At 37.1% G+C, this 13,043-nt stretch overlaps 1 protein-coding gene across 13 annotated transcripts in view; it reads left to right on the top strand.

The window, feature by feature from the left end:
• The window catches only part of MCTP1 (multiple C2 and transmembrane domain containing 1), a 564,579-nt gene that overhangs the window by 301,937 nt on the left and 249,599 nt on the right, over nucleotides 1–13,043 (top strand). For all 13 annotated transcript variants that reach the window (XM_070792146.1, XM_070792142.1, XM_070792144.1 and 10 more), the window contains exons 3-4: nucleotides 1,570–1,712; nucleotides 8,520–8,599. In XM_070792146.1, the coding sequence (XP_070648247.1) occupies nucleotides 1,570–1,712; nucleotides 8,520–8,599 (223 nt within the window). The remainder of the gene's footprint in view (nucleotides 1–1,569; nucleotides 1,713–8,519; nucleotides 8,600–13,043) is intronic.

Here is a 13,043-nt window from a genome sequence, read left to right as displayed (position 1 = left end):
ACTCCTCCACCTCAGTCAGAATTGAGACCAAACATCTTTGACAGTGCTTTATTATCTGTGCTCAGATTTTAAATGAGATCCCTAATTTCCCCAGTTTCGATCTAAACATGTACAGTTCTAGTACTGACCTTCTAATTAGCAGTATGACCCTACACAAGCCACCTTACATCTCTGCCTCCACCCACATCCAAGAGACATAATGACACCCTTTTTTAACCTACTTACTTATAGGTAGGTAGGCGTAAGATTTATGTTGCTGATCAATCACAGGTAAAATATATAAGGTTTTTCATACTAACTACTTTCTAATATTTGTTTTTATAATTTAATCAAAATTAAAATGGCGTACTTTCAGAACTACAAAATTCAGCAGTTGTATCAGATGAATTTAGTAAATCTAGTCATAATGATAAATCCATTCATCCAAGTTCTCATTTAATTACATTAAGAAATAATAATTATAAAAATAGGGTAAAATGTTGTGAAAATATTCCTATTTATTCTATCTTTGAGGAATCCTTAATAACAGCATAGACTCATTAGATGAGCTCGGTCTCATTCATCAGTCAAAATAAGAAATGGTATAAATACACATGAAAGTATATATAGGCCCTTCCCTCTTACAGATGAAGCAAAAAAAAAGCACAGATATTAGAATCAGACAGCCTTGCTTGTAATCCTGACTCCATCTCTTGCTTGTTGGGTACCCATGGGCAGCTTATGTGACGCCTCTTCCTTTATCTTTAGAGGGAGCTTGGGAAGTGTTAAGGGATAATATGAAGTTTCAAGATGATTTAATAATCATTTGTCTCCTACATCCTGATGCTTCCTCTGAGACTTCCATCCTTCCCTAATATTCTAAAATTGAAACTTATGAACAAGAGAGAATATGGGACCAAGGATAAATTGAAGCCCAATATAAGACTCACCTTTTCCTAAACCCATTGAAGTGAAATGAAGTGAAGTCGCTCAGTCATGTTCGACTCTTTGTGACCCCTTGGACCGTAGCCTACCAGGCTCCTTAGTCCATGCAATTTTCCAGGCAAGAGTACTGGAGTGGGTTGCCATTTCCTTCTCCAGGAGATCTTCCTGACCCAGGGATTGAACCCGGGTCTCCCACATTGTATGCAGACGTTTTACCATCTGAGCTACCAGGGAAACCCATTAGTCTAGTGTAAATTTTTAGCAGCATTTATAAGTCTAAAACTAGTTAAGTCAGCTAAAATCACAGACCATCTTTTTTATAGCTGACCAGATGAAACGTCAGATTAATCTCTGTGATTTAAATTAAATTTACGTAAGAAGCATGCAATGGAGTTTTTACATACCAGGACAGGTTTACAGTATTAAGATCAGAAAATATGATAATAATAATAGTATTTATTAATCTTTACTGTCACTTCAATATTTAAGGAAATATTAGGAAAAGACACTTAATCTTTATTTCCCATTTGATAAGCTTTATTTAAATTTTATTCCTTTAACTACTTTGTGGTATTTAGATGATCTATTGCCTTACTACTACAGAAAAGCACAATTAACATGGATTGATCTGTGTCTCTTTAACAGGGACAAGTGATCCATACGTGAAGTTTAAAATTGGAAGAAAAGAAGTTTTTAGAAGTAAAATAATACACAAGAACCTCAATCCTGTGTGGGAGGAGAAAGCTTGTCTTCTTGTTGATCATCTTAGGGAGCCATTATATATAAAGGTGAGCCATTTATTTGTTTTTCACTAATGTAATCTGATGTAGAAACTCTCATTTAATGGTTTTTTAATCATGTCTCTCTGTCTGATAAGTTTTTCCACCAGAGATATATTCTGCTATACTGAATTCTAATCTGTTGGTGATAGGATAGAATGAGCTATATTCACCAGGGGGAGCTCATAGGAGCATTTTTCTTCCAGACAGTTCTATTTCCAGGCATTTTTAGGAGGACTATGAAGTTCATCTCCTGCTGCTTGCTGCAGTTAATGAATTTAACACACTTTGGGAACATATAAAAACAAGTCTCCATGTAATAGAGCAAGAATAAGATCTTGCACAGAACACAATCTTTGTGTTTAAGAATTATTTTAACATCAGGGGTTTACCATTCCTGGCTGCAAACAAAATGCTTTACTTGGAAGGTGAGGAGGTTAAAGATAATAGAGGGAGAAAAACGCCTGTCTCTATTGCATTATCAAAGATGAAAAAAAGAGTATTTCCACTCCTTTGATGTAGTTTTGGAAAAAGAGAAAGAAGAATTTATGGAAAGAGTTAACCATATTTCCTCATTTTACTTTCAAATAAGGAAAAAAATAACTGACTTCCCTTTATTCATGTCTCTGGATACTTATTTTCTTTTCGGCTCCTATGTTCTGACTATCCATCCAGTGACTAAGCCTTTCTATACTTTGACCGCATCACATGCCCCATCTTTTTCTCACACGCGCCCCAGATCTCACAGGAGCCCTGCTTCAGCAGTCCCTGCACTTCCTTCTCCTCCTCAAACCTTCGCTTGTGTTGATTCCAGTCATTCCCCTTTCCACAAATGGGGAAAAAGAATCAAGATGTTATTAGCATTATAGCAGGACAGTGTATAAAGTTGATGACAAGAGAATCTCCAAGTATAGAGTTAATAAGTTTCTAGAAGTCATTTTGGGGCGAACAGACCTATATTTACATACGAAATAAACCTGTATTTGCACAAGAAACGGTCTCAAGTGGACGTTGGTTAAAGGGCCCTAAAAGAATGTCGTGTCATAAACCAGTGACCCTCAATCCTGACTGTACATCAGAATTATCCCTAAAATTTTAAAGAATCTAGGGATCCAAGTCTCTTTCCCAAAGGTTCTGATTCAGGACCTCCGAGTTGGAGTCCAGGCCTCTGTTTCTGAAAATGTATTGCTTTGTATAGAATATTTAAATGTATAGATAAATAAATTTAAACTGTATAGATAGAACTTAAAATTTTAGATGTATAGATAAATAAACTCGATCAGAATAAGGCATTTCTTGTTCTGAACTCACTTGAGAATGAAGAGGGGTATTAGTCCCAATCAGCTTCTACCTAATATTACCTAATGTTTCCAACTCATGGAGCAGAGGGTCTAAAAATGTATTTCTTTGTATAGAAACAGAATGTATTCTGTTTCTATGATGTATTGTTTGAGGAGAGAGACACTTTTCTAGACATTTGAATGGAAACACCTGAATAGTTGGAATGGAAATATTTCACAACCATAAACAGTAGAGCACCCAAACAAAATTATTTCAGAGTTAGATGTTTGTATTATCTTACATGCTCTGTCTTGAATGGTTCAAAAGTATTTCTAAGTGCATGAATAAAGAATCTCAATTGTTTTAGACAAAAAATAAATAGTAAAGCAAACATGGCTGTTCAGTTCAGTTCAGTTCAGTCATGTCTGACTCTTTGCAACCCCATGAACCACAGCACGCCAGGCCTCCCTGTCCATCACCAACTCCCGGAGTCCACCCAAACCCATGTCCATCGAGTCGATGATGCCATCCAACCATCTCATCCTCTGTTGTCCCCTTCTCCTCTTGCCCTCAATCTTTCCCAGCATCAGGGTCTTTTCCAATGAGTCAGCTCTTCACGTCAGGTGGCCAAAGGATTGGAGTTTCAGCTTCAACATCAGTCCTTCCAATGAACACCCAGGACTGATCTCCCTTAGGATGGACTAGTTGGATCTCCTTGCAGTCCAAGGGACTCTCAAGAGTCTTCTCCAACACCACAGTTCAAAAGCATCAATTCTTCAGTGTTCAGCTTTCTTTATAGTCCCAACTCTCACATCCATACATGACCACTGGAAAAACCATAGCCTTGACTAGACAGACCTTTGTTACCAAAGTAATGTCTCTGCTTTTGAATATGCTATCTAGGTTGGTCATAACTTTCCTTCCAAGGAGTAAGTGTCTTTTAATTTCATGGCTGCACTCACCATCTGCAGTGATTTTGGAGCCCAGAAAAATAGAGTCAGCCACTGTTTCCACTGTTTCCCCATCTATCTGTCATGAAGTGATGGGACCAGATGCCATGATCTTAATTTTCTGAATGGTGAGCTTTAAGCCAACTTTTTCACTCTCCTCTTTCACTTTCATCAAGAGGCTCTTTAGTTGTTCTTCACTTTCTGCCATCAGGATGGTGCCATCTGCATATCTGAGGTTATTAATATTTCTCCCAGCAATCTTGATTCCAGCTTGTGCTTCCTCCAGCCCAGCGTTTCTCATGATGTACTCTGCATATAAGTTAAATAAGCCGGGGGACAATATACAGCCTTGACATACTCCTTTTCCTATTTGGAACCAGTGTGTTGTTCCATGTCCAGTTCTAACTGTTGCTTCCTGACCTGCATACAGGTTTCTCAAGAGGCAGGTCAGGTGTTCTAGTATGCCCATCTCTTTCAGAATTTTGTACTTGTTTTCAACTTATGGATAAAGACCATGTGAAGTTATTGAGTCTTAGAAAGATGGAATCTGCAGTCACAGCTTCATCATAATACTAACTACCATTTACAGAGCACTGTGCTAATTGCCAGACCTGCATTGTCTCATGTAATCCTCTCAATAACCCTGTAAGTAACTCTTCTCACCTCCATTTTACAGGTGAATGAGGCTCCCAGAGATGAAGGGTTTGCTTAAGTCCTCCCAGCAATCAAGCAACATAGCTTCTGTTTTCCATTAGAGATAACTAGTTGCAATGGGCGCAGTTAGGTTTTGTTTTATTTATTTTATAATGTCAGTTTTATGACTTGAAGTTTAATTACTCTTTTATAGTGAAATGGTTGTTTTGAAACTGCCTAGGTGTGCAATGCGTCATAGACATACTTGTATGGGTAGCATCTTATATCCTGGGCCAAGGTACCTGGGTACCTGTGTGAGCTGAGCACCTTTCCATTGCCTATTCCCATTATGTCTTCTCACTTCACTCACATGCCGCTCTCTCTCACTGTCTTCCTAAGCATTTTACATAAAATAGCGGTTCCCATCAGTCCTGTTCCCTCCAATCGTTTTCTCCATGGCGCTCACCACCACCTAACACGTTTTTTTATTGTCTGCAGCCCATCATATATTAAGGATCCCTCCCTTTATTTTGTTCACTGCTGTATTTCTAGTGCCTTAAGCAGTATTTGGCACATTGCAAGTGCCCATCAAATGTTTTCCAAGTAAATGAATGAATGAATATATAAATCGTTTGAACTACCCCAAATATAAACTCCCCTGAAGTCATAATTACCTATGAACATTTCATTCATTTAAGCTAATAAATTGCCATTTCTATTGAAGCCAGTGTGAGTTGAGTTTTCTGTTACTTGTACCCAAAAGCATTTTAACTTATGCATTTCCTAATCCAGTTTCCATAGAAAACAATTGAATCAAGATGATAAATAAATTCATTGATCAGAATAAAGCATTTCTTGTTCTAAACTTGCTTGAGAATGAAGAGAGGTGTTACTCAGTCCCAATCAGCTTCTACCTAATATTACCTAATGTTTCCAACTCATGGAGCAGAGGGTCTGTGAAAGTAAGGATCCCTTATAAATTGTTCACATTTGAATTCCCAGTGCTTTCCCAGAGTGGGTGCCCAGATTATATTTGTTCAATTTAAAGATGTTCTGTGTCTGAAATCCATTACAAGAGATGACTCTGACTTCTTCCTAGTCCTGGCATTTGGGGGCAAGTAAAATAAATATTTTAAGCTTTGGATTCCTTATCTGACAAATGGAAGCAATGCTTTTTTCACTGAGTTGTAAAAGAGTGAAATTTATTAAGAAAAATCTATATGATGTGTTTAAGGCAGTGCCTTATATATGGTAAATGTTGGATAAACATTAATCATCATTAACTGTACTTATTGCAGTAGGAGTACTTTCTTATTTCTCTCTTCTATGCTCTGTATTTTCTGACATTTCACCTAGAGCAATAAATTGACATATAAATTGACAAATACTTTATAGAGCTTGGCTGCAAATTTCATTGCTAACAGTTTCATTAACGGATGGATTCTGGTGTTTGCATTCTTCCCCATGTTAATGCCTTTGCTGATTAATAGGAATTGAGAACTAATGTAAACATCTAGCATTAGGATGGTAGAAAAGACTCTCCCCATGAGACTAAACAGAGTTTGAATGTTGAATCACCCATCTGAGCTGTCTATACTGATCAAGTCACTGGATTCTCAGCTTTCCACATTATATGTGTAGATGTACCCCAGGTGTTCTCGTGGGTTATAGGTTGCTGTAGTCTCCCCAAGATTTTAATCCTTAGGTTGATACAACTAGAAGAGATTTCACAAGAGAGATTTCTCTAATTTTGGTGTAGATTTTATGTTGTAAAATACACTACTGCAGCCGTTTGCAAATACCAAGGTGTCAGGTGCATAAGATATGCCGCTGAGCGGATGACTGAAGCTCAGAAGTGTAATTGATCAAGGAGAATATTTATTGCAGGAGTGCTGTGCTTTCTACAACAAATGTACTCCTGAAAGGTTGTATGTAAATCAAATGACTATAAATTGAATAATTTAAAAGGCATTAGAGGAGCTTATAACTTAAATAAATCCCTTGTGACTCTTCTGATTTAAGAATCCCTTTGTAATGCAAAATATGTATTTTTTGTTTAAATATCAATTTTCTACACATTAAGGTTTTTTTGAATTGCGGTACACATATATTACTAGAGGGAAAGAAAAAGTAACTGATGCAGGATTTCTGTATATACTATTCCCTCTGCTTAGAGCTTTCTAGCTAGTGTGTCAGGAATTGGGCAGAACAGCGCTGACCAGTGGATTCTCATAGCCTGGAGAGTGCAACGGTCTGGCTCATCCTTTTAAGATCAGACTTACCTGTTCATGCTCATTTACAGTGTGCAATACAGTGAATTTCCATTTGAAAAGGTCAGGCACACCGCTCTAAACTTCATCTAGCAGCAGTTTTTCAGTCTTCAAAGCTTTCCCTGATCTCCAATGTACTTTTTTTCTATTTCATACCTTATTCTTGTCTTTACAACAGTTATTAAAATTTGTGATTGTAACACCTGGACACTTCCTTGAATATCACCTGTCTCTCTCACTAAACTATAAGCACTGACAATTCACCACAGTTTACTGAGTGCCTAGCACATTGTCTGGCACATAATAAGTATTTAATCAATGTTGGCTGAGGAATTTCATGAGTAAGAAAATGTTTCTGTGTGTTAGTTGCTCGGTCATGCCTGACTCTTTGCAATCCCAGGGACTGTAGCCTGCCAGGCTCCTCTGTCCATGGGATTCTCCAGGCAAGGATACTGGAGTGGGTTGCCTTTCCTTCTCCAGGGATCAAACCTGGGTCTCCTGCACTGCAGGCAGATTCTTTACCATCTGAGCTTTACCAGGGAAGCCCAAGAAAATGTTTAAATGGATGGAAATTAGCCAGCTCTTGTTTACTTAGAATTCTTTGAAAATGGCCCTGTCTGATCTAGCTCTGCGTTCTCTGCCCATCTTCCCTCCAGTCTCCATCTTTCTCAATTTGCATCAGCCACACTGGCTACTGGCTGATTCTTGAACATGCTAATCACTCGCTGTTTCCTTCGCCTGAACTGCTCTTCCCATTCTAGTTGCTTAATCCTTCTCATCATTGCAGGCTCTACACAAACACACTTCCTCCAAGAGGCCTTCCTGGACTCCAGTATAAAATAGCAGCTCCCAACACACTCCCTTACGCTTTTGTCTCCACGGCGCTCCTCACAGAACTCTACATATCTATTCAGGTTGTTATTGGCTCTCTCAGCTGTGAAACGTAGGATCCAGAAGGTTCAGCACATTGCCTATCTTGTTCATCATAGTATGAATGTGAACCATGAAAGGCACAAAATAGACACATGATTTTGACAGAAGAAATACAACCTTTTCTTTTTCTGTCTATTTGTTGTTATTAGTTACATTAATATTATCCCTGAATAATTGCTTGTGACAATAAAAACTTAATTTAAGCATAGTATAAAAGCATAAAGTGCTATAGGCATAATATCTTAGTGTTTACTTACTATATATGTTTAAAACAACATTTTCCTAGAATGTCAGAGAATATGTCTTCAATGACCTGTAAAACATACAGAAATTGGAGTCCTGTCTTCATCACCTACAGCCCATTATGAAAGACATATTTGTTGAATTTCATACCAACTCAGTTTACCTTTCAGTAATACTAATACACCTTCTATAATGAGGGGTAAATATTCTTAGCCTGTGGTTCCCACATTTTTGATGATTTACTATATTTTATTTGATTTTGTTATTCATTTTCTGTAAAATTCTATTTTAAATCAGTAATTTAGTTACAAAATTAAATGTAATTCCCTTTTAATGTTTTGTGAGAACTTAGCATTTCAAAACATAAAAACAGAATTTTAAAAATAAATCTGAGGAAATTGTATTGACTCTGGTGACATAGAAAAACTATTGTATAATGAAGATGTTTTCATTTAAGGTTTATATTAGAATTGTTCATAATAATGTCTTTGTCTTTGGCTCGGTAGGTGTTTGACTATGACTTTGGACTGCAGGATGACTTTATGGGCTCAGCCTTTCTGGATCTCACACAATTGGAGTTAAACAGGTAACTTTTACACTGTTGTAACCACTATACCTTGTTGTGAAGCTAGACCTTTGCAGCAGAAAATGTCAACAGATCTGGGTTCTTGTTGCTGTTCTGTCGATCATGGTTGAGAGTCTTCATACTAGCCAGCCTTTGTCAAGTACATCTTTCTCACTTATTCAGTGGAAATAATAGCAGCTTCCCGCACTATCTCATTGACAACAACTATTCAGCAAAAAAATTCTTAAGACACCTACTTTTTTTTCCAGAATGTGCCAAGAACCGGGAATGTAGACTGACACAGTCTTCGCTCTCACATTGCTGGTGTGGTTGTAGTGAGGCATGAAGAAGATTATACATGTTAATCATAATCATTAATTTAAGAATGACGTTTGATATTGATTGGTATTGATTAATATACCACGGGTCCTAGCTCCGTCAGTAAAACATCTGCCTGCAGTGAAGGAGACCTGGATTTGATTCCTGGGTTGGGAATATCCCCTGGAGAAGGAAATGGCAACCCACTCCAGTATCTTGCCTAGAGAATCCCACGGACAGAGGACCCTGGTGGGCTACAGTCCGTGGGGTCGTAAGAATCAGACATGACTTAGAGACTAAAACACCACCACAGAAGAAAAAGTAGATTTTCGAAGCTCCAAAGCAGTGTTGAAATGGGTTGCAAAGGAAGCTGTGAACTCATCTTTGGTGGTTTTAGAGATCTTTTAGATGATCGTATTATATATCATCTAGCAGGAATAGTGGAAAGCAGGAAAGCAGAGCAGTGGGCCAGATCACTACTTTATACTTTACATGTAAATGGAATAAATAGTAGAACCCTTATGTGTTACAGTCTGAGCATGATGGCATCTAATTTGTCTTCCAATGTCATTTGTGCCTCACGCGGGACAAAAGAGCAGCCTTTTCCTTACTTCCTACACATCCTGCATTCTACCCCAGAATCTAGCGCAGGCCATTACTCGATTTACTCAGGGTGATGGCTGGCTCCCCACCTCCCCATGCCTGTCTTTGAAGGTGTTGTTTGTGGTCAATTATCATGAAACACCTCCAGCTAGAATGGGCTGTGCTGCTCCTCTCCAAAGGCTACAATTATTTTCTCCCTAGACCCTGCATAAGGATCTGCAAATTATTAACATAAAGCAAAACTTTCTCTTTTTTGCTGTTAAATATAAATTATTGCTGAAAAATATTTTAACTAGAAAAAAATGGGGATGGTTAAAAAAAAGTTCAAAAATTATGTGTAAGCATTTGATGTTTACTTTGCCACATTCATTATTTTATGAATTTAGTGGACTATTCCCTCCCCTCCCAACAAATTAAACATTGTTACCACTTTTAAAAAATCACACATTCATGTATGTCATTGCATTCTGTGTATAGAAATCAGCAGCTTTTGGGTATAGACAGATGGATAGCAATAGCAGCCATATAAATACTTAGGCTGCTGTATAATGCATTAAGGTATTGTGTTTGAAGAAAACAATAATCATCGTAAAGCAATTGCAAATATTCTTAAATATTTATCATGTAATCATTATAGAAATGTATCAAGGTTTTGCTGTTAATTTTTAATGTAATCATTATTATAGGAAAATGATCCAAATAAAATCGTAACCCGATGTAAAGACATGTGTGTATACATATGTGTATATAATATGTGTGTATGCACCAGTATGTATTATACACATATATAGTATAATGACTAATGTGCATTTGTTAAAAGGATCAAGTTGTTACTCTCAAAGCATTTGCATCACAGCCCTTATAATTTTTGTATATTATCAGTTTGCTTGGTTCCTTATGCTTCAGTTAAAACCTCTAACATCAAAAAACCATCCAGATTTCTCACAGCATCATTCCTTGAATCGGTGAATTAAGAATCATGTGAAAGAGTAGCCTAGGATTATAAAATCTTAGCATTGGAAAGTAGCTGTGGTTCCCCCAAATTGCTTGGGCACATTTGTAAATATATAGATTTCCAGACCCCAGGCTGGATCTACAGCACCAGAGTCATCATGGGTAGAGTTCAGGATCATGCTCTTTTTAAAAGCTTCCTAGTTGATTCTGAAGTGCAGCCAGGATTGGAAGGTTTTTTTTGGACCACCTTTCCCATCAAGCCCTTTCCCCAAGACTAGAATCTGGCTTTATCATTCAGTAAAACTTAAGCTCCATGAAGACAAGTGTCTTATATTTGGGCTTAACCTCTGATTTTTACCCAGAACCTAGTACAGTGTTCATTTCCTGTTTTGTGAGTTAAATGAATAAATGATTGAACAACCAAAGGAACATTCCTAATTTGCTAGCATTTCAAGATTCAAGTCTGATGCTAAATGTTCTGCAGTCACTTAGGTTAATGGAGGACATGAACCCTTTTTTTCAGTATTAATTAAAATATGGAAACAAGATATTATTGTCAGTTGAAGGTATATTTTGCATTATTTTCCAAAAGTTATTGTGGGTAATATTTAGTAATTCATAATCTATCCTCAGAGATACTTTTCTAATTCTGAAGCCTTCTGAGTATTGATCACCTGTTTTAAGTGTTGGTTTCCTTGAATTTCTGAACCTAAAACAGTATTTAGGCATAGGTTTAAATAGCCAAAAATAGAAGCATTATTTTAAATATTAGTAGCTCAGTTAGTAAACAATCTGCCTGCAGTGCAGGAGACCTGGGTTCGATCCCTGGGTCAGAAAGATCCCCTGGAGAAGGAAATGGCAACCCACTCCAGTACTCTTGCCTGGAGAATCCCATGGACAGTCCCTGGGCTACACTCCATGGGGTCGCAAGGGCCAGACACAACATAGGGACTAAACCACCACTGTTTATTGTTTTAAAGTATGTTTATAATGTGTATCAGGCAAATTATATGTTATATTTTCCTCTTCTCCTGCTCATCTGTTTACTTTAATTAGACTCTACCTAGAAGGGTGGGGTGGGTGGGGGATGGACGAAGGCTCAAAAGGGAGGGAATATACATATACTTGGAGCCGATTCACGTTGTTGTATGGCAGAAACCAACACAACTTGTAAAGCAGTTATCCTTCAATTAAAAATACATTAAAAAAAATCATACTCCTGGTTTAAAAAAAATTCTGAAGACCTAAAAGGAAGGTAGAGGTCAATAAATGACCCTCATTTAGTTGTTGGACTCAAATTTGTAGAAAATAGCTACTCTTGCTTTCTGTGTGTTAAGAGCTCATGGAGACGTGCCTTACAGGTTTCTCTGTACTTCCTTCTGGTACTTTCTTGGCCTTTCCAGTAACTCCATGACCTTTTAGAGCCCCATGAAAGACTGAATGTGTGAACCCAGTTATCCATTTGGCCCATGATTTTATTGGATAACTTAATAGGTTGATGGTATTTTAATAACAAAAACTATGCCAGGAAATTAAAGGAAGGCAAAATTACTTTTCTTCTTAAAAATAATAAATTGTTGATATAAGATATACTTTGGTTTATTCATTTAATGACTGTTTATAACCTTTTTAATATTATATATATATTTTTTTAATTGAAACATAATTGACATACAATATCGGTTTCAGGTATATAGCATTGTGGTTTGACATTTATAGGCATTACAAAATGATTCCAATAAACGTAGTAACCATCTTGCATCATACAAAGTTATTACAACATTGTTGAGTATATTTTCTGTGCTGTACATTACATCCCCTGTATTTATTTAATGAATGTAAGTTTATGTATCTTAATCCCCTTCATCTATTTGATCTGTTCCCCTGCTCCCTCCCTTCTAGCAACCGTTTGTTCTGTGTATCTATGAGTCTGTTTCTGTTTTGTTTTGTTTGTTCATTTGTTTTGTTTTGTTTTAGATTCAGCACATAACTGAAATCATACAGTATTTGTCTTTGTGTGACTTAATTCACTTAGCATAATACCCTCCAAGTCCATCCATATTGTTGCAAATGGCACGATTTCGCTATTTTTATGGCTGAGTAGTATTCCTTTGTATATGCATACCACATCTTATTTATCCATTCATCTGTTGGTGGAGACTTTGGTTGCTTCCATACCTTGGCTATTGTAAACAATGCTACAATAAACATAGGAGTGCCTGTATCTCTTCCAATTAGTATTTTTGTTTTCTTTGGATAGATACCCAGGCAGGAGTGGAACTGCCTGATCATCTGGTAGTTCTATTTTTAATTATTTGTGGAACCCCCATACCATTTTCCATAATGGCCTCGCCAATTTAAATTTCCACTAACAATGTACAAGTGTTTCTTTTTCTCTACAATCTCACCAACCCTTATTTGTTGCTTCTTTGGTAATTGCCATTCTGACAGGTGTGAGGTGATATCTCATTGTACTTTGCTTTGTATTTCCCTAATAATTAGTGGTTTTTGAGGATTGTTTTGTGTGTCTGTTGGCCATATGCATGTCCCTTCTTGCAAACATGTCTGTTTAGGTCCTCTGCCCATTTTT

Source organism: Bos indicus, chromosome 7 (assembly GCF_029378745.1).
Source record: "Bos indicus isolate NIAB-ARS_2022 breed Sahiwal x Tharparkar chromosome 7, NIAB-ARS_B.indTharparkar_mat_pri_1.0, whole genome shotgun sequence".
Lineage (NCBI taxonomy): Eukaryota > Metazoa > Chordata > Mammalia > Artiodactyla > Bovidae > Bos > Bos indicus.
The sequence above is the reverse complement of the archived record's forward strand: the minus strand, read 5'-3'. Positions and strand labels throughout refer to the sequence as shown.